Below are 20,281 nucleotides of genomic sequence, written 5' to 3'. Positions count from 1 at the left end.
TTCATTCATATGCATCCAATTTATCATATTTCAAAGAAATATTTCAAAGAAATAATTTTACATTAAGCTACAAGAGTTAAATGATAAGTAGGAATCGATGTACTCAAGATCGTTTATATGCTTTAGAAGAGAGTTAGATAGCCCAAAGTTAAATAAAGGTAAGATTATCCGGTCCAAAGTGAACATTAGTTAAAGGGGAAAAATATTTACTTTCAAAAAAATTGATGGTACACGTGAAAATAATACACTTCGATCGAGTTTACTTTAGTTCCACCAAACAATTTGCTTATTCCCGTTCTTGTCTGGCAAAAATAACATCCTCGCAAAAAAGAAAAAGTTCAGGCGGCAATCCTCCCAGCAGCAAGGGAAACTACCATGGCAAACGAACCAAAAAACAAGATGTCAACGATCAAAGTGACTTTATATGAGATCAATGTAACAACAAGAAGGCAAATACTGAATGATTTTCTTTGAAATGGAGCGTTGCCAAATTTCTGGAAGCTGAACCATCCTGTTCGAGCAGCCAGTACTGTACAAGTCATACAACAAAGCGTTCATTGTGTCTGTTAGACTGAATATCCATCCGCACCACCTCAGCTAAACTTCAATAAGAGGAAATGCGATGTAATAAAGCTACAGGTACGAAAAAATTAGCCTCTCAAGTCTGAACCAATCACGGTAACTACTGATCTCGGGGATATTCTACCAGGTTGCTCGCTTGTAAGTGCACTTGCAACCACACCTATAGAGCCCAATGGCTGCTGCCCTTAGTTCTTCTGTGGGGGTGACTTTGGCCTGAGGCCCTCAATCTCAGGTGTCGTCACAACTAGATGGGGAGCCTCCGGAGGAGGATTTCGTCCACCGCCTCCCTGCCATACTTTCCCATCCTTGTCTGCAAAGTTCTTGATATAAGCCTGCAGGAAAGAATGTGAAAAAAAAAATCACCATATGAGGAACTCATGAAAACTCCTTGCTCGGGTACACACGCATAAAGTTGGGCTTTCAGCTTTCTTTACCTCTTTGTTGAAGTTGGAATACGATAAACCTTTCCCGAGAGTAAGCCAACCAGGACGAATGTTATGATCCTCTCCAAAGAGTTCAAGGCGCCTCTTTCCAAGAGCGAAATGCTCAATTATTCTGTACATGTCTTCAGGCTTTTTAGTTGAGCCTGTATGATCAGGCAAACAGTTCCAGGCATCAGTACACAAATTTCATTTGTTGCTAACCATACTCAACCAAAACAGTATGCTTAGGAATATGCACTATTCAAAAGTAGCTATACTCTAAAATACAGAAACGTGGAGAATTAAATCCCCAAGCTGCATTCTAGAGAATCAACAGATGAGAACATATCTGTACAATAAAATTGGAAGAAAATTCAAAATTTGTTCTGTACATAAACAAACGAACGACTAGCAAAACCAACAGGAGAAAAGTTCATCTGCTAAGTGGTGTTGTGGAAGGCAACAAAATCATGCATAACAAATAGTAGATAGCATAACAATTTAGTGACAGTGCCGGTAAAATATGAACTTACATATGAAAGGACAATACCATAATTATTCATAAAGATGTGCCATACTGACATTCTCAACAAAAATAATGGCGTAGACTGTACATGTAAAGCCTTGTGCCACAAAGCAATTCAGTACACAAAGCATATATGAAGAATAAGAATATCGAAATAGAACATAAGAAACAATACCATCGGTTGGTTCTTCAGCTATTATTATATCTGTGTCAATATTAGCGTGGATAACATGTCCATCAGTGCTACGTCGCACTGTTCCTTTAATACCCATCAAGCAATGCTCCTGGATAAATAAAAGAGTGAAACTTCACAAGCAAGATAAAGAAAAAATGAGGTAAAAACAGAAGATAGATGTTCTGGAGCATAAAGTATTGAAGTCAAGTATAACACTACCTTTGAGTGTTGCAGTATTGTATGAGAGTCATGCCGCAGACTGGGTGTTGCATTTTTCTTGTTGGTTTTTACCCAGCAAACATCCTCACATCTACGAAATCCCCACTGGACAAAGACAAGCTTCAGTCAGGATCCATTTCATCCATGAGTTGATTTTTTTTATTAAAAAAGCTACGTGCAATCATTTACAGATCTTGAATTAACGGATATCCAAGCTTACAGAAGCCTGGATGGCCTTACTATAAAGAATAATTGCACAACTATTAAAATCCACCTCACCTTCTTTAAGCATTGACGGCCCTGCTCAAGACCTACACCATCACCAACCCAAAGGAAGACAAAAGATGGAGTATCTGCTATAGCCTGTATGATCGTAAAATGCACTGAAGCACATTAATTGTATGCATAAATTGAACACCAAAAGAAGACTTCAGATCCAAAACCGAAAGAATGAAACAACTAAACAAAGAGAGCAACCTCAATCTTTAAATTCATAATCTCCTCCGCATTCCAATACTCTATGTGATCTGTGATTCCTGGTGCCCGGTGAACATACTCCTCCCATGGAGGATCCACAAGAATAACATCAAACTTTGTACCAAAAAATTCTGGAGAAAGAACATGTTGCCTCAGATCACACTTATAATACATTGGTGGTGAAGCAGAATTGGCAACAATTTCATCTTTCCTCTGGATGAGTTCTCTCAATTTTGGATAGTCCTCTGCTACACTTGTAAGATCCAGTTCTCTAATGAAATTTTGAGGTCGCATGCCAGTGTCCACAAAGTTCTGTGAGTAATCATTCTGCTCACCCCTTGAAGGAGCTTTTCTGGTTGGTCCACTGTTTCTATGTGGCGTCCAACCACCACCAGCAGGCGGTTTATCATGTGCCATTTCACGACTTTGCGTGCCCAATTGATGGAAACTCAATCCAGACACATTTGTCGGAGCACCTATTCCAGAGCCGATTTGGTTTAGGTGAATATTATGACCAGGCCCAGCTCCCATACTTGGAGCGAATCTATGTTCAGCAGCAACTGGAGGGATGGGAAGATTGGGTGGAACAGAAAGCATATTCACATCAACACCTCGTGCCCCAGGCCACACAAGAGGCCCAGGGAATGGCGGCACAAAAACACCAGGTAGAAGAGGGCCTGGAGAGTGGGGAATATTAGGCCCAATATGTTGCATTGGTCCTGGTGGCAGACCAAGAGGACCAAAAGGAGGGGGCATAATTGGTAATGTGCCTCCAACTCTTTGAGAATCCCTGCTATTTGGTCTACCTCTTCCTCTTGAGGATCTATCACCTTTAGGACCATGTTGAGGAAATTGAGAAATCGTGCTGGTACTACCACTTTGATCTGCTTCAGGATTGGCGGATTTATCACCATTCGTTCCAGGTGTTGCATCCCGATGAGCTCCCACATCATATCTTCTTCCAGAAACAGAGCCCTCTCGTCCAAAATCAAGATTGTTATTTGGTCGGATCTCTATTGAATCAGAACTGTCATACCGACCTCCATAGGTTGAAGAACCTCTAATACTTTCAGATCTACCCCTAGAATCTCGCCGGTAACCAGCTCGCCCATGGAAACTCCCACCATCTAGTCTTTCATGTGCATTCTTCCATTCAGAATCATTTGCCTCCTTAGAATCTTGCCACTGACGATTCCTCACATAGTCCTTAGATCCTTCAGGCTCCCGTGTTCTGTCGCTCCAGTTTCTGTCCCTTCCGCTGTCTAATTTGTCATCTCTCAGGACATCCACCCTTGAGTTATCTCCCGTACCATTCCTTCTTTCACTATCCAAGTCTATCTGGAATTGAGCATAGTCACTTTTTGCAACTCCATCATGCAAAATATCTTTTATCTCTACAGCTTTATCCTGCCGATCATCTCTTAACACATGCAATTCAGTTTCATGACAACTATCCACTGATCTGCTATTGTCAACAACAATTTCCCCCATGGTCAAACCCTTCCTCTTATTGCTATCACACATTTCCTCCTTGCAATCAGTCTCAGAGCCATATGCTCTTGATGAGTCCCAATCATTCTTGGCATCTCTTTCCTTGTTCCTATCAGAGTCCTTATCCTTGGAATCAGGACTTCTCCTTGGAATTTTTGGTGATCGTGAGTCCATTCTCAAATGATAGTCAGCCAACTGCAAGAACATAAATATTGTTATCCCTCCTCCGAAGAATACAACTGATCTCAGAAACCTTTGGCTAAACTTCAGGTTTCACGGCATAAATCCGAATAATACAACTGATCTCAGAAACCATTGGCTAAACTTCAGGTTTCACTACACAAATCTGAATAATACAGCTGATCTCAGAAACCATTGGCTAAAAACTTCAGGTTTCACTACATAAAAGAATGAAAAAATATATTATACTTGCAGCACATAATAGCATTACAGAATTCGTACCACACAAGTGAGCTTGCGTTAAATATGTAAACAACTAATTGAAACAAGGTCTTCGATACAAAGGAAGGATGTCGGAACATTTTTTTCATGGAAACAAGGCTTACTTTCAAACCCCAAAAGATAATATACTGTGGTATAGTAGTACACATCTACTACGTTCCTCTTTAACAATGGGGCTGGGTAATATACAACAGTGCATATATGTCAAATAAGGTGCAAAACTGGAGCAAGATTTAAATTAAGGTGGTGTTTGGTAAGAGTCTGAAACCGCAAACAGTAATGAAAGGAAGAAATTGTTTGGTTATCATTTCCTTTACTGTGTTTGGAAGGAATGCATTGTTTGGTTACCATTTCCTTTACTATGTTTGGAAGGAATTCATGTAAATTTTGGGCATGAAGGTGATACTATGTTTGGAAGGAATTCATGTAAATTTTGGGCATGAAGGTGATGCGCATGCACAGTTTCAAGTTTGGCTGTACAAACATGTAGATACGCATGAACAGAAAATTTGATGGAAAAAAAACATCAACAGAGAGAGAAGAAATTACTCGGATTTCTACCCTGAAATTCTTTACAAGAACATGAAATCACCCAGTAAAAAAATTAACGATTACTAATAGCAAGGAACCTGCGGGATCCGTCAGGGAGGAACTCAGGGAAGGCGGCGGCGCGCGCTGGCTGGGAGAGGGGAAGGCGGCGGAGCAGCGCGGCGCCGGCCTTGCCGAGGGGGTGGCCAAGCTCCAAGCCGAGGGGGCGGCGGACGGCCCACCTCACACCCCGCTCGCCGAAACCCTAGCAGAACCTCCGGCGACGGACTGTTTATATGGTAGTAGTACTATTCAACACGGACAAGGGCGTAGGGTGCCGCGGCGGCGGCGGCGCACCACAGCGCGCTCTCCGCCGACGACGCCTCGCGCGAATTCCCCGCGAGGGGCGGGGAGAGCAGCGGCGGCGGCGGAGCGCGGCGGAGGCGCTCGACGCTCCTGGAATCGATCGGTCGGTCGATTTGGGCTAAGCCACGCCGCGCTCACGCCGTGCCTGTAAGCTTTCAATTGGGCCGTATATTCATTCTAGTAATGGATACGGCTCAGCCCGGTATCAGATTTCAATTGGGTCGGAATATGATTGCGGGCTATCTGATACGTCCCACTAGAAACAAGCACGTGTATATCATCGGAAAACGTATACTTGGACTCCCTCAACTATGGTCCGAGTATGATTCATGACCTCCAACCACAAAACAAAACCAGGTATATTGATGCCCCCAACTATCAAAACCGATGCAGGGTGGTTTTGGAAGCGGTTTTGGTTGACGTGGCGCCTATATGGCGGTGTTGACCCGGTCTTTGTCCCACGTGTCGTCGACGTGTCGCTTATCTGGCACAAAAGTAATAAAAAAAATTGTGGGACCGACGTGTCATTCACACAAAAAGAAATAGAGGGACCCACGGACATGTGGGCCCTACATGTCATCCTCACCTCTCCCCCCTCTCTCTCTCATCTTTTACACTCCTCTCACCTTCCAACACTAGAGGCAGGGCGGCGGTGACGGCGACGGTGCACATACGGGGGAGGAGCTCGCCGGCCGTCCACGCGCGGGGGAGGAGCCCACCGGCAGTCCCGCGAGGTTGCCGGTCATCCGTGCGCAGGGGGAGGAGCTCGCCGGCGTCCTCTCGTGGGAAAGGAGCTCGCCGGCCGTCTGCCTACTATGTGAGGAGCTCGCCGGCGTCCACGCGTGAGGGAAGACTCGCCGGCCGTCCGCCTGCCGAGTGTGGAGCTCACCGGTCATCCACGCGCGGGGGAGGAGCCTGCTGGCCGTCCCGCGAGCTTGTCGGCGTCCGTGCGCGGTGGAGGAGCTCGCCTGCCGTCCGCGTGCCGGGTTGGAGCTCGCCTGCCGTCCGCCTACGGGGGAGGAGCTCACCTGCCGTCCGCGCGCCGGGGAGGAGCTCTCCGGCGTTCGCGCGTGGGGGAGGATCTCGCCTGCCGTCTGCGCGCCAGGGGAGGAGCTCGCCGGCGTCCGTGTGTGAGCGTGGAGCTCGCCGGCCGTCCACCTACCGGGGAGGAGCTAGCCGTGCTTTAATTTGGGCATATGTATATATCGATCGATCGATGCATATGCATGCTTGCATATGCTTTCACTGTTCCGGATATGTTTTTAGATAAGCTAAGGTTGTGTTCTTTCCTGGGTGATCCGGGTGATTGTGAGTGAGTTTTGTTCGTTTTCCGTGCGCACGTTTCCCGAACTACTAAACGGTGCGTTTTTTGCAAAAAAAATTATATAGGAAAGTTGCTTTAAAAAATCATATTAATCTATTTTTGAAGTTTAAAATACTTAATAGTCAATTAATCATGTGCTAACGGCTCATCTCGTTTTGCGTATCTTCCCAATCTCCTCTATCTCCTCTCCTCAAACACAGCCTAAGTAGCTCTTCGGCCGTCCACGCGCTACCGCCTTCTTCCTCCTCCCTCCCCTGACTGCGGCTTCGGGGAGGAGCTCGTGCTTTCGCCGGCCATCGTCAGTTCGTCACCTCTCCGCTTCGTGCTTCGTGCTTCTTCCGGCTGATGGAAGGTGAGAGAGGAAAAAATGAGAGAGAGAGAGAGGGGGAGGTGAGGATGAAATGTGGGGTCCACATGTCGGTGGGTTACACTATTTTTTTTTGTGTGAATGACATGTCGGTCCCACAATTTTTTTTCTCTAATGCCACATAAGCGACACGTCGACGACACGTGGGATCAAGACTGGGTCAACACCGCCATGTGGGCGCCATGTCAGCTAAAACCGCTTCCCAAACAACCTAGGGGTAGAGTTTGCTCGGTTTTGATAGTTGGAGGAGTCGATATACCCGGTTTTATGGTTGGAGGTCATGAATCATACTCGGGTTACAAGTGAGGGAGTCAAAGTATACTTTAATGGCCTAACGTTCGGAAGTGACTACAGGTCGGACCCTATCTATGTTTTATATCACTTAAAATAAAAAATATTTTAACCATATATAACACTAAAAAAACTACTAATTGCAACATCAAGAAACCATCGATGTGACAGAGGGCTCCGGTTGAACAAAATAAAACACATGAACACAATCAAAATGTAACAAAGATAAATATGGATTGAAAAAAAATATCGTTAAAAATATATGTGTAAAAAGACAACCGATTTAGATCGGACTTCTTCCTTTACTTCGGTGACCAAATCTCAGCGAGTGCCTTAGAGCATCTTCAACATAATGGTTATTTTTGACTCTCCAAATACCTATTGGCTAGCCTGGTACAAATTTAGAGAGTCAAATTTATTTTCTATTCCAACAGACTCTCCACATTCCACTCACTATTAACCAATGGACCCCGCTTGTCATTCTCCTCCTCTTTCTTCTTCCTCCCCCTCTCTCCAATCCTCTGCTCGTGCCAGGCGACGGCGAAAGTGAGGAAAGCAAGGTGACGGCGTGGCCAACGATGACGCGAACGATGGTGGAGGTCGCGGACGGCAGCGACGGTTGCGGCGGGCAACGGCGCGGCCAGCGATGGCGCGGCCGGTGACGGCGTGGATGACGGCGACGCCGCGGAGGCGGTGGCGAAGGCGTCGAGCTGCCCCGCCGCCACTCCCTCCCTCCCTCGCCGCACTAGGAGGCCGACAACGGCGGCGTTGTGCCAGCAGATCAAGGACGGTAGCATGGGCGTGCAGATCAGGACGAGAAGGAGCCGCTGCGAGGAAAGGGAGACGGCGGCGCGGACGACGGCGGCGGTTGTGGCGGGAGACGTCGGCACTGGGGGCCATGCGAGTGAGAAAGCCGGAATGTGTGTGTGGGGCTCACAGATGGCCAGTGATTTTTGGCTTGCCAAATTTAGCTAGTGGAGGGAGGGTTTTGGCCAACCGGATGGTTTAGCCATTCGGTTGGAGAGGTTGTTGGAGCACGTTTTTTCGCTGGAATGGCTAAAATTTAGCTTAGAGAGTCATTTGGAGAGGTTGTTGGAGATGCTCTTACTAGCGAATTAATGCAGGAGGCGAGCTAGGATGATGAGGCCCTTGAGGTGGTTGGGAGAGAGAAGATGGTGGGCAGGCTTGGTGAGCTCCTCGGCGGACAAGGGGCAACACTGAAGAATCGGCTGTGTGTGTTGTCATCGGAGTCACAACACAACACTAGTGTGTTGGACTTGGACTTGGACGGTGGAGAGCGAGGTAGGCAGCCATGGCGGAGAGTGGCTATGCCGGACGGAGGGTAGGCTAAACGTGGTGATTTCCAGTGCCGGTGAAAGCGTGGTGATGGTGAGCGCTTGTTTGCTAGTCTTAGGTATTTCTCATTTGCTTTAATTAGATGATACCCACGCGTTGCTGCGGGATTTTATAGAAATAATTTGGATGAAATTCGTATGGATGATGTTTTAAGAGAAGATAATATGCTACATGTAAAATAAACTAATTCCATAGGTAGAGAGAAAAAGAGAGAATCGATATAGCAAACTTAAATACTCGCTACAAAATGTTTCAACAGTACGTACACACTCGTAATCTAGTACAACAATTAAATATCTCTGCTTAATAAGGGGAAATGTTAAATCCTTGTGTATATTTTGTTCACTCGCTTATTGCTTACTATTCCTCTCTCCTGCTTCATGTTAGGTTGGAGTCTACTGCACGCCTCCTCAAATCCAGTGTTTGATTTGGGGTAAGTGAAATTCCGATCTTTTAATTCAGTGAAACCTAACAGTCCCTAAAAAAATTGTTGTCAAAGGATCTTGACAAGTTGTCAAAGGATCTTGTTGTCAAAGGATCAAGAAAAAAATTGGACAACAATAAAAAGATACAAGCTCATATACACACTCACACACTTATCCCTATAAAGGCACATATGCACACTCTAACTCTATGAGGCACCTCCAAGAGATAGGGTCAGCATATTTTTAACATTTAGTTGGTCACCGAAGGATGTTTTGTTCTTCGACGGGTATATCACCTACAACTAAAAAACAATTAGCCATTCATGCTCTTACATTTTCTTTTGCTAGGACACAATTAGAGTAAAGCACGTAATAACAAATTACACTTAGCTACTGAAATGTGCCAAGGAATTCGATCAGACCAAACAACTCTAAGTCCTATAAAATCATGCCCACAGAAAAGTACAAACAATTTTGAAGGACCAATTCCGGACACATCTTAGACCCTTAGAAATTGGTTTTGTCAAATCGTTCATGAAATGCTAATATGATTTTACAAAAGGCTCACCTTTATCATGTTTGTTCCACCATAAACTTTAATTTCTCGGAGCTGTTTCAGTGACTTGCACACATGAAACAGGAAGCACCAAAAACAGAAGATTTATTTGACTCAATATGATTCAAAACAAAGAGATGAGCATGTATATGTTATCTAACCATGTAAAACTTAAAGATTAGTGTGAAAATTCAGCAACCAACAACTTTACTTGGCCATTAGTTATAAACAAAACTTCAAGTTGAAATTAGCATTGCCTGACAGCAATTGCAATCTGCACTAAGCAACCCAAACTTGTGAACACGGGGTCAACAAACCTAGAGCAGCTTATTTAGAAAAAAAAATATAGTGATTTAGATTTCACCATGCTCCTAAGTCGTAACCATCAAATCTCTGAAACTATCAGATATGTACCTGAATTCATTCCCTTCGCACATAGCCCAAATACATATCCATAAACCATTAACCATTAACCATTATTGGATCAATAAAAATTAGGGGTTAACTATTTTCAGCAATATAATATATATGTATGTAAGCAAAAAGGTGATGCAGAAGTAACGGAAGAAACACAGTGGGAGTGGACCAACCTTGATACTGAAGAAGAAGCAATGTGCAGGATATGGTACGGTAACCAAAATTCCCAATGTGAACGCTGCATCAAGAAGAAGAAAATTACAATAGCAGCCTCAACATATGCAACTGCGAAGAATAAACAGCAAGACATTCTCACACTCGCATGATCCGAATATCTGTTTATGGTTCTGAGAGCCAGATTTAACTTGCCTGTTGTGAATATGAGAGGAGAGGAATTCAAAGGGAGACCATGACGGATGTAGAACCGGAGAGGCTGGCCGTTTTATACAGGGCCATGAGTAGGCGATGCGACAATCTTGAGTAAAATTGTTGCAGTGAGTAGAGCACATGACTTGTATTAACCCCTGCGCCTCCTCACCCAATTAATTTGGCGGTTTTTATTGTAAATGCAGGTGATTAAGGGAGGAAGTGAATACCGTCTCTAATGCTGAAAAGGATGAGGGAAAGGGCGTTTGAAGCCGGCATGGTGCTAGGGCTCTTCAAACGCGCGATACCTGCAGCAGTGCCAGGCTAGGGCTACAGGGGCGCGGCGCTGCGGTGTAGCTGGCGCGTGGGGGACGGCAGAGGCAATGCGACACGGGGAGGAGAAACGAGCAAGCCGGCTGGTGGGCCCGCGCGTGCTGGGGGAAGCAGCACGCCGGGGGAGGGGAATCGACCACACCGCATCTTGCTCGCGTGCACGGGGGCAGAGGAGAAGCGAGCGCGGTGGGCGAGGGGAACCCGCATCTGCGGCGGGCCCACAGTGCAGCTCACGCGGGCGCATGCGGGACGGAGAAAGAGCGCGCATCTGGCGGCGGCTGAGAAAGGAGAAGACCGAGCGCCCAGATTAGATCGCAATTTAGATTGAATGGCTGAGATTTTACAGGTGACGTGGCTTAACCACAAATCAGCTTTGGGTCTTAACTATATAGAAAGAAGGGATGCCCTACTTCTTTAAATATTTTTTACCGTAAGGCTAGAAATTTGGAGGATTAGATTATAAAAGATGTTATTCGATGTTGGACAAAAAGTTTCACCAATTAATGGATTTCTCTTTATATTTATTCAGCAGACCATACAAAGTTCGTATCATCGATATGTTATCCTGAATAGCAGAAGATTTCCTTGATGATATTATGCATCACTATTACTTTAGATAGACTAGCAATATGCTCGTCTATAGCAACTGACATTGATTTATCAACTTATATGCCCATATAACTGGATTGGCTCGGAGTGTGGATATTGAAATCATATATTATTCAACTTGTTTTCGGGTTTTAAGGAGGGTGATTACACTCACGAAAGAGAAGCCTACTCTGCGGAGGGAAAGGAACAAAAAGACTTCTCTTCTCAAGTAGTAGAGATAGGTTATATACACTCTTCTGCCTGAAAATTTGATGCCACAGACCCCTCTATTTCTAAATATTTGATATCGTTAATTTTTTAGCACATATTTAACCGTTCATTTTATTGAAAGACTTTTATGAAATTTATAAAACTATATGTATAAATATAAGTATATTAAACAATGAATCAAATGATATGAGAAGAATTAATAATTACTTAAATTTTTTTTGAATACGACGAGCGGTTAAATATATTTAAAAAAGTTAACGGTGTTAAATATTTAAAAACGGAGCGAGCATAATTGTGTCTCGGAGCAGTGGTGTTTATTACCAGCGCCTTACCTGATACCATCATACCAAGCAAAACAAAACACAAGAGAACAAACAAGGTCATGTTCAAAATGGGAAGCGGCGATCGAGCTAGCATCAGAACATGGCATTATTGGGAGAAAGCTCGATCCAAGCAGGCCCCGTTATTTCGGGGGATAAATCGCTGCCAATCAATACGTATATGTCTTATGGCAAATTAGCTTTACACCATGGCAACTGCATCCGTTTCTTATCTTATATTCTCATCCATCAATCGAGGGGAAGAAAGTGACCAAGAAACAAACAACTAGAGCAAAGCCAAGCTTAAAGGCTAGCTCTAGCTGGTTCTCGCGTTGCGACGAACACTGTCAGTCAGGTACAGCCAAATCCCAGCGAGCATCGTCCTTTCCCGATGCGAATGGATATGCTCTGATGATTCATCCACCTCTTTTTTTTTTTTTCTCTCTGATGATATCTTTACAGGTTCTTTTAATTATCTGGTGGAGCAATACCAATAGCGGAAGATAGAATTACAGTCCATCATTCCATATACATATGGTAAAAAAATTTAGTGGGATCTTCATGAGAGCTCTTATAGTAGTCTTTACGTCAGTAGTGGAGGCTCGAGACCCCGCCACCCCATGTTGGATCTGCCCCTGAGCAATACATAGACAGTGTTTGTTATATTGAGTAGGGAACTCACTTCCTCCGCACGAAAAACGGAGTGACATATTTTTCTTATAATTAATTAAGTATTTACTTTTTAAAAAATATGGATTAATATGATTTCTTAAAACAACTTTCGTATATAGTTTTTTTTTTAAAAAATACCGTTCAGTAGTTTAAAAAACGTGTGCACGGAGAACTTTACAGCCATATGATTTCTGATCGCCTCATTATTGTCATTATCAAATTGCATAAGGCCACCAAATTAAAGTGGCCTTCTTCACAACTGACGAAACTGCAGATATAATAGTTTTGAGAAAAGAGAAGTTGGTGATGGCATATGTAGACAGCCAGCGCATGAAAATCCAGCAAAATTAGTGTACTATCATTTTCATGTGGATCAATCATAGTGACGGTGTGTGTGCATACTAGACCTACCTGGCGGATGAACTGAATTTGAACCCCATGAAAAAGATCGAATATTAGGTTATGTGCAGCGAACACAAAACCTGACAGCTCAGGGGATTGTCTTAATCGCTCATCATTATTGTATTTAGGCATGTTCTACTAATTACTTGGGAGGGCATTAATTATTGCGATTGTACATTTTGTACGTATTAATCAATCCGTTCTTTTGACACCCTGATTTAATTTTCTGGTGCAAATAATATTGGCATGTGGATGATTAATTGTCTGATGCTAGTGTTTTTCATTTTTTTTTTTCTGGTTGAATTTGTTTCGTCTGGTGCGATTTGGCATGGATCGAGAGCAGCATTGTCTGTGCCTATCCTGCGTGATGGTGATAACTGAACTTATCCTCGTTGGGAAAAAAAATCTGAAATTGTGAAATAGTTTTCGATGAGAAGTTTCAGAGTTTCATATACTCCCTCCGTCCCAAAAAAAAATAAATCTAGAACTGGATATGATTTATTCTAGTACAATAAATCTCAGATTCGTAGCATTAGAGCAAGTTTAATAGTATAGCCCACTATTGGCTCTAATTCATCTATAACCGATCTAATAACCATTTCATACAATAGTTGTTTACTATTCTATTAATATATGGTCCCACATGTAATACACACATTACGTCTTGGAGTCCGTACTGCAGCTGGCGATCTGTAGCCCGCTGATCTTCTCTCTCATCTTTTATCTCATTAAAATATATTTACAGCTGGCTAATAGTCTGCTATTGTACCTGCTCTTAGAATGTGTCGCATCTAGTACTACATTGGTTTTTTATGGGATTGAGGGAGTAGACATGAACAGGTTCAAGTGAGAAGCGTAGAGCTGATTGGATTGCTCCGATCCATGCTGCTCTATCTCCAGCGATTCAGAGCGAGCAGCCAAATTGACCTACTCCACTGGTACCGTGTGTTGTTTACATCGATGGTTTTGAATTACTTATCATAAATCGTGACAGCTTATTAGCGATAAAAAAATAATTTATATGTAAAACTTTTAGCAATTTAAAAATTAATCCTAAGAAAATCACGTTGAAAATATATTAAAAATATAACTTCAAAATTAAATTCTAAAAGTTAATTTTTGACCTTGATTTATTTTTGTGTGGCAACCGATGGGGGCCATGATGCTAGGAGTAGTAGTAGGTGAGCTACTAGCTAGCCCATGACTACTGAACAGCGTGCGGGTGTGGAATTCTGCTCGTCGTTTCCTCCTCCGCTGGGACGCCGCGACACGACGCTGCCGCATGCGTGCCGTGGCAAGTGTGGCAACCTAGACGCGCGCGCAGCGGATCGATCGCGATCGCACCGCTCGCGGGGTGTACGCTACGATCGTACTCCCACCGACGTGTTCAAAAATATATCTTTAACTATATTTTCTTAATATTGTATATAGTAACTATTTAATTTTGTTAAATTACTTCTGAAATTTATGCATCATGTTCCCGTGTCTTAAAATTAAATATAAATGTCATTGAGAGCAAAACAATCTTCTAGACGCTGCAGAATGTTCGCATATGTCCTTGATGAACGCGCAGAGTTAGTATTATAGATACTGAAAATATAATCTTTTTTAGCAAATATTAATTTAGTTAGATTTGTCTAGGCTATAATTTTCTTTCTCTCACTAAATATAGTCATGCACAAATTACTCCACAATCGTATCTATTCCCTTACGAATTAGCAGAAACAGTCATATTTATCCTAACAAAAGTCTATATATTGTATCTATTCCCTTAAAAATTAGCAAAAATGGTCATATTTATCCTAACAAAAGACTATATATTTAAAATTTTTGGATTTTTTTTTTAAGAATTACACAGTACAACGTACAACGCAGACACTCACAACACACGTACAGTCACCTATGAGCATCTTCGAAGACTGAGCCGGTAAACCCTTGAGATTGACGAAGTCCCCACATGCGCCTCGTAGTCGACGGATACGTCGCCTACCACTGAAAGCACAATGCCGTTAAATCCTGAAAAATTTGCTCTCACGGGGAGTCGAACTCAGGACTGAGACTCTTGTAACCACTAAGTTAGAGGCTCTTTCGCAAAATTTTGGATTATAAGATAGTTAGCAATTAGTGGGAGAACCACCATTCATCTTTAGGTGTGGCAGCAATGTGTATCCTTGTTGTTAGATCTGTATGCCAGTTATATCTCTATGATATTTTATAAGGTGTTGCGGATTATTACAGTTTGTGCTCTATTTGGTACAAGTCGGTACAAATGATTCACTGTTGGAGGTAGTGGCAGATCAGTTTATAATCCCAATGAAAACCGGTCTTGTTTTCGTGAAAACCATACTTCTTGGAAGGGCTCGATAACACAAAATACTCAATTTCCCGGTCAAGTTTAAAAAATAAACAAAAATTTAAAATTTTGACAAAATTTATTCAGATTTTATGGTTTTTACTAGTTTACCAATGGTTTTTACAAGAAACATGATATATCGCTCACAAGTGGCACTACTAGAAAAATAATTTATTGCCACGAAAAAAATCGTAGCATCAATGCTAAAATTGTTGCAATAGATACATGTTGCCACAATCTTAAAATCGTTGCTAGCCGTAATAATAAATAGCGTGGTAATAGGTTATTGCAACGATTTTTATTTAGTTGTAATAAATTTTGTTATTGCCATAAAATGTATGTGGCAAAAAATATATATTGCAACACTTCACATCGTTGCAATAAATAACTATTGCCACCACTCCATGTGTTGCATTAGTTCTACGTACCAAATTAAATATTTCAATATTAATTTATCATCCTAACTATTTTCTTTTGATATCTTGTCATGGCTAGGATTCGAACCCAAGATCTCTCCCTCACGCGTGCTCTCCATGACCAACTCACCTACGCATCAATTTTGTTTAAAATGCATATGATTCCATTTGAGACTGCTTAATTGAGATTTGAATCATGAATTTGAGTATTTAAAAGATTTCAAATGAAAAATTTAAGTTGTAGATCTCATCGAGAGGTATAAATTTTATATAAAATTTGTCCTAATCCGTGTCCATATGAAAAGAATAAGCTAAATTATGAGATGATAAATTTTTTATTGCAACGAATTTGTTGATCATGGCAATAGAAAATAGTGAAAGTACCATGTACTGTGTAAATTGCCACAAAAATTAAATTTGTGGCGATAGAACATGTTTTTTTGCAATAATAATATTTTTGTGGCGATAGCTTATTTCCTATTGCAACAAAAATATTGAATAAAACAACGATTGTAAATCGTTGCAACAAAGTATAGTTATTTGTCACAGAAAAATTATCATTGCGATAGTACAATATATTGCCCCGAATTATTTTTCGTTGCAATAAATTGGTGGCAATAGCTCAATTATCTTGTAGTGTGGTTTTTCAAGTTAAATGACAAGATTTTAAACCCTTGGTAGTTGTTACCTTAAACCTATCAGGCTATCACACGACTGGTTGGCAAAGGTTTAGTGACCTCTAAAAATGTATAAGTTGCTATACAAGGTAATGAATACTTACAGATAATGGGTTGGTATCAAAATAGTGTCCGGACAGTGGATTGTGGATAGTGGGTGTTATTGCGAACACTAAGTTCCAATTGCGAGATTCAAATTAAAACCATAAAATTACACTTTACTTGAAATTTACAAGTTTTAGGCAACATGCTTAATTACTCAAACATTTTATACCATAAGAATTACAAAATAACATAAATGAATAATATATAAAAGTAAGCCTTAATTAAACCTATCCATACATAAAGAACCATGTTTAAGTGTATTAGCGGGTTACAAAACCGATAGCAGAGTACAATAACGGACGCGCGTAATAGCGACCACTAAGTAACAAAATATTATCTCTAGTTCGCTATCTCATAGCGGTAGTGATAGAGGTCCGTTTTCACTGTAGCAGCCACTACAACGCTATTTAATACCTTGAGCTATACTGTTTATCTTCCGTTGTATCTTGAGCTATACCTTGAGTATATTTTATAGAAAGAGTGGAAGACGAAGTTTTTGAAGCTTTGATCCTCTCACTTGGGCCATGTTTAGTTCCTAAACTAAAATTTTTCACCCTATCGCATCGAATGTTTGGACACATGGATGAAGCATTAAATATGAACGAAAAAAACAATTACACAGTTTGCATGTAAATTACGAGACGAATCTATTGAGCCTAATTACGCCATGATTTGACAATATGATGCTACTGTAAACATTTGCTAATAACGGATTAATTAGGCTTAATAAATTCGTCTTACAGTTTTCAGACGGAATCTGTAATTTATTTTGTTATTAGTCTATATTTAATACTTAAAATTATTTTATTATTAGTCTATTTTTAATATTTTAAATTTATGTGACACGTCAAAAATTCCCGTTCGCAAACTACACGGGCCCTTGGTGCCTGGTGGTGAAAGTTACCTGTCGATGGTTCTGAACTTGGCTAGGAGCAATCACATGCATGAGTGCTGAACGTACGGTGTACGTTACGGGTGTGAAATTCTGACGCGCGGTGGTTCTTTTTCTCGTCGTTTCCTCCTCCGCTGGGTGAGAAGTGGGACGCGGCGACATGTCACATGCGTGCGGACACGGTGACATCGCCTCTGCCTGGCCGGAGATGGCAGCGCCACGTCGGTGCCCGTCGCTTCTCCCGTTTTCTACCCGAGCCGGCTGTTTCCGGGGAAGGGCGAGGGCGCACACGTACGGAGCCCACTGACATCTGCGAAACACCAGGCGCGCGCGGACGTGTGTGTTAACATCACGCTAAAATTAAAATTAGAAGTTTGGTTAAAATTGAAACGATGTGATAAAAAAATTAGAAATTTATGGGTAGAAAAGTTTTGATGTGATAAAAAAATTGGAAGTTTGAAAAAAAAATTTGGAACTAAACTCGGCCTAACTTTGGTTCGTGATTTCTGACAGACGAAGATTTCAGTCCGATAGAGATGATCTATTCCGTGCTAGTTGTAGTCGAACTCTGAGAGGAGACTCCGTGTATATTTTTTCTTCTAAAATACATATCCACTATGTGATCCGACTATATCGTTGTATTTGTTGTAAGTAAATTTTTGTAACGAGATTTTGCGTGACTATTTTTTGATTGAAATATATCAAAAAAATCAACCGTCAAAATTATGAAAATATTGTTTCGATCCAATTAATAAAATATTTTGGACAAGTGCAACATTGAAAATATATTGAAATATCATATATAAAGATTCAATTATAACGGATTTAACGATACAATTAGATCATAGATAAGATAAGTGGTTTAAGAAAATAATCATGTGAATTTTGAAGATTCAAATGATTTAATACACCACATGTCCATCTCAATCTGATGGTCCCTTTCATGAGTCCCATACTGTATGCACAATTGGAGCAATACATTATGACTCTTTCGATTTTCTACTTTTCTGCTTTTCCTACTCGCTTGGGTTGAGGGATGAAGCATCCCATTTTTTCCGTTCGCTCGAACGGACAATGGGAAGCAATTTCCCGAATAGAGGAGACTCTGCGCTGAACGAATATCCGGCGCGCGTCTCACCTACCATCTGTTAAAAAAAAATTTGTAGCATCCCAAGATGGAATTAGTGAAGAGTGAGAATGACTAAAATGATCTTAATCATTGAAAAAGTAATAAGAGTGGTATTTAGTTAAAGGGTACTGAAGAAATAAAACTTCTCGTTTTACGTGCTGAGAGTAGGTAAGATGGTAGAATTTGGTTTTTTTAACAAAATTTAAACTAATTTAAACTCTAGAAGTTAATTTTTTTTTCGACAAAGGGAGTACGTGCTATCCTTACGTCTCATGCGCATGCATGCCTGCTAGGCTAACAATATCATTTTGCATGCCATTGCATGTGCCGCCCAATGCAAGCACAGAGCAAGTAGTGTTTGCTCTCAAATTCTTTCTCTGTCTTTTCTTAGTAAATGCATATTCATTTTTTATCTAGCTTTAACTATTTTTTCTTCTGAAACGCATATCCATGATAGCATCATTGCATTTATAATTAAATATTTATAACGAGATATTACATGACTATATTTTAATCGGATGATATATTTATCTCAGAAAAGCAGCAATTTTGTTCAAGTTAGTTTCAGCCCATTTAATAAAATGTTTCAGAAAAGTGTAACATTGAAAATATATTGGGTCATTACTACACTAAACATTAAGTCCCAATGAGATCATCCACCTTTCCTAACTGCGATCATTAGCAACTAATTGGTTATAGTTAGCATGTTGTGTTATTAATTAGTGATTATTATTTTTAAGATTAGGATTTATTAGGGATGCTTAGTTTATTTTTGTTGTTAATTAATATTGTCATATCCCATCCAACCTCGCCCGTGAACCAAACACACCCTTAATACACCACATGTCCATCTCAACATGATTGTGCCTTTCAGGAGTCCCACACTGCATGCACAATTGAAGCCTTGCATGATGACTCTTTTGATTTTCTACTTTTTGCTTTTTCTGCTCGCTCGGGTTGAGGGATGAAACGCCCGATTTTTTTTCCCTTGGCCCAGAAGGCCGGGGGAAGAAATTTCCCAAATCGAGGAGTCTTCACGCCGGACGTGCATTATTTCACCAAATATCGAATGCCCATCCTGCCTACTTACGTGCTATCTTTATGTTCCACGTGCCTGCTAGACTAACACTATCGTTTGTATACCATTGCATGTGCCACCGCATGCAAGCTTAGAGCATGCCGTCTCTGTCCTCTAATCCTTTCTCTGTTTTTTTACATGTATATTTATTTTTATCTTGTTTTAAATATTTTTTTTTCTAAAATACATATCAATGTATGATCTAATTGCACCATTGATTTTTTTTAATAAATCTTCATAACATAATCTTACATGACAGAAGGATATATATGTCTAAAAAAGCAATCGTTGTTCCTAAGTTATAAAATTATTGTTTCAACCCACTTAATAACATGTTTCAGACAAGTGAAACATTAAAAAATATATCGGGTTATCACTACATGAAACATGAAGTCCCAACGAGTAAAACATTTAAAAGTCATACGAAACATATAATATATTTGTGAAATACTTGGTTTCATTGAAATATTTTTGTATCACGCGTGATATATCGAATCTGTAATTGTTGAAAAATAAAAATAGAAACACTTGCTGAAACATTTACAAATAACCTAGTTACTAGATCATCAAATACTTATTGAAACTTCAAAATAATACAATGCTACTATTCGCAAGTGATGAAGATGAGGATTAATTAAGGGGAAATAAAACTAGAAAGTCATTAGCGTGTTATTAGTTGAGTTTTAATTATTAAAATCTTAAAAAATAGATTTATTTGATATTTTAGAGCAACTT

At 40.9% G+C, this 20,281-nt stretch overlaps 1 protein-coding gene across 1 annotated transcript; it reads right to left on the bottom strand.

Annotated features, from left to right (window-relative positions):
* Positions 1–454: 454 nt before the first annotated feature.
* Positions 455–5,363, bottom strand: LOC127784757 (N6-adenosine-methyltransferase non-catalytic subunit MTB-like). The gene is made up of 7 exons (XM_052312122.1): positions 4,984–5,363; positions 2,402–4,290; positions 2,204–2,287; positions 1,925–2,029; positions 1,706–1,814; positions 1,017–1,168; positions 455–914 (listed from the first exon to the last, which is right to left on the bottom strand). Exons 2-7 carry the CDS (start codon positions 4,097–4,099, stop codon positions 768–770), a joined length of 2,295 nt encoding a protein of 764 aa, XP_052168082.1. The 5' UTR covers positions 4,100–4,290; positions 4,984–5,363; the 3' UTR covers positions 455–767.
* Positions 5,364–20,281: the final 14,918 nt, after the last annotated feature.

The sequence above is a fragment of the Oryza glaberrima genome, chromosome 1 (genome assembly GCF_000147395.1).
Source record: "Oryza glaberrima chromosome 1, OglaRS2, whole genome shotgun sequence".
Taxonomy (NCBI): domain Eukaryota; kingdom Viridiplantae; phylum Streptophyta; class Magnoliopsida; order Poales; family Poaceae; genus Oryza; species Oryza glaberrima.
Note: the sequence above shows the minus strand (reverse complement) of the source record. Positions and strands in the feature narration are given on the sequence as shown.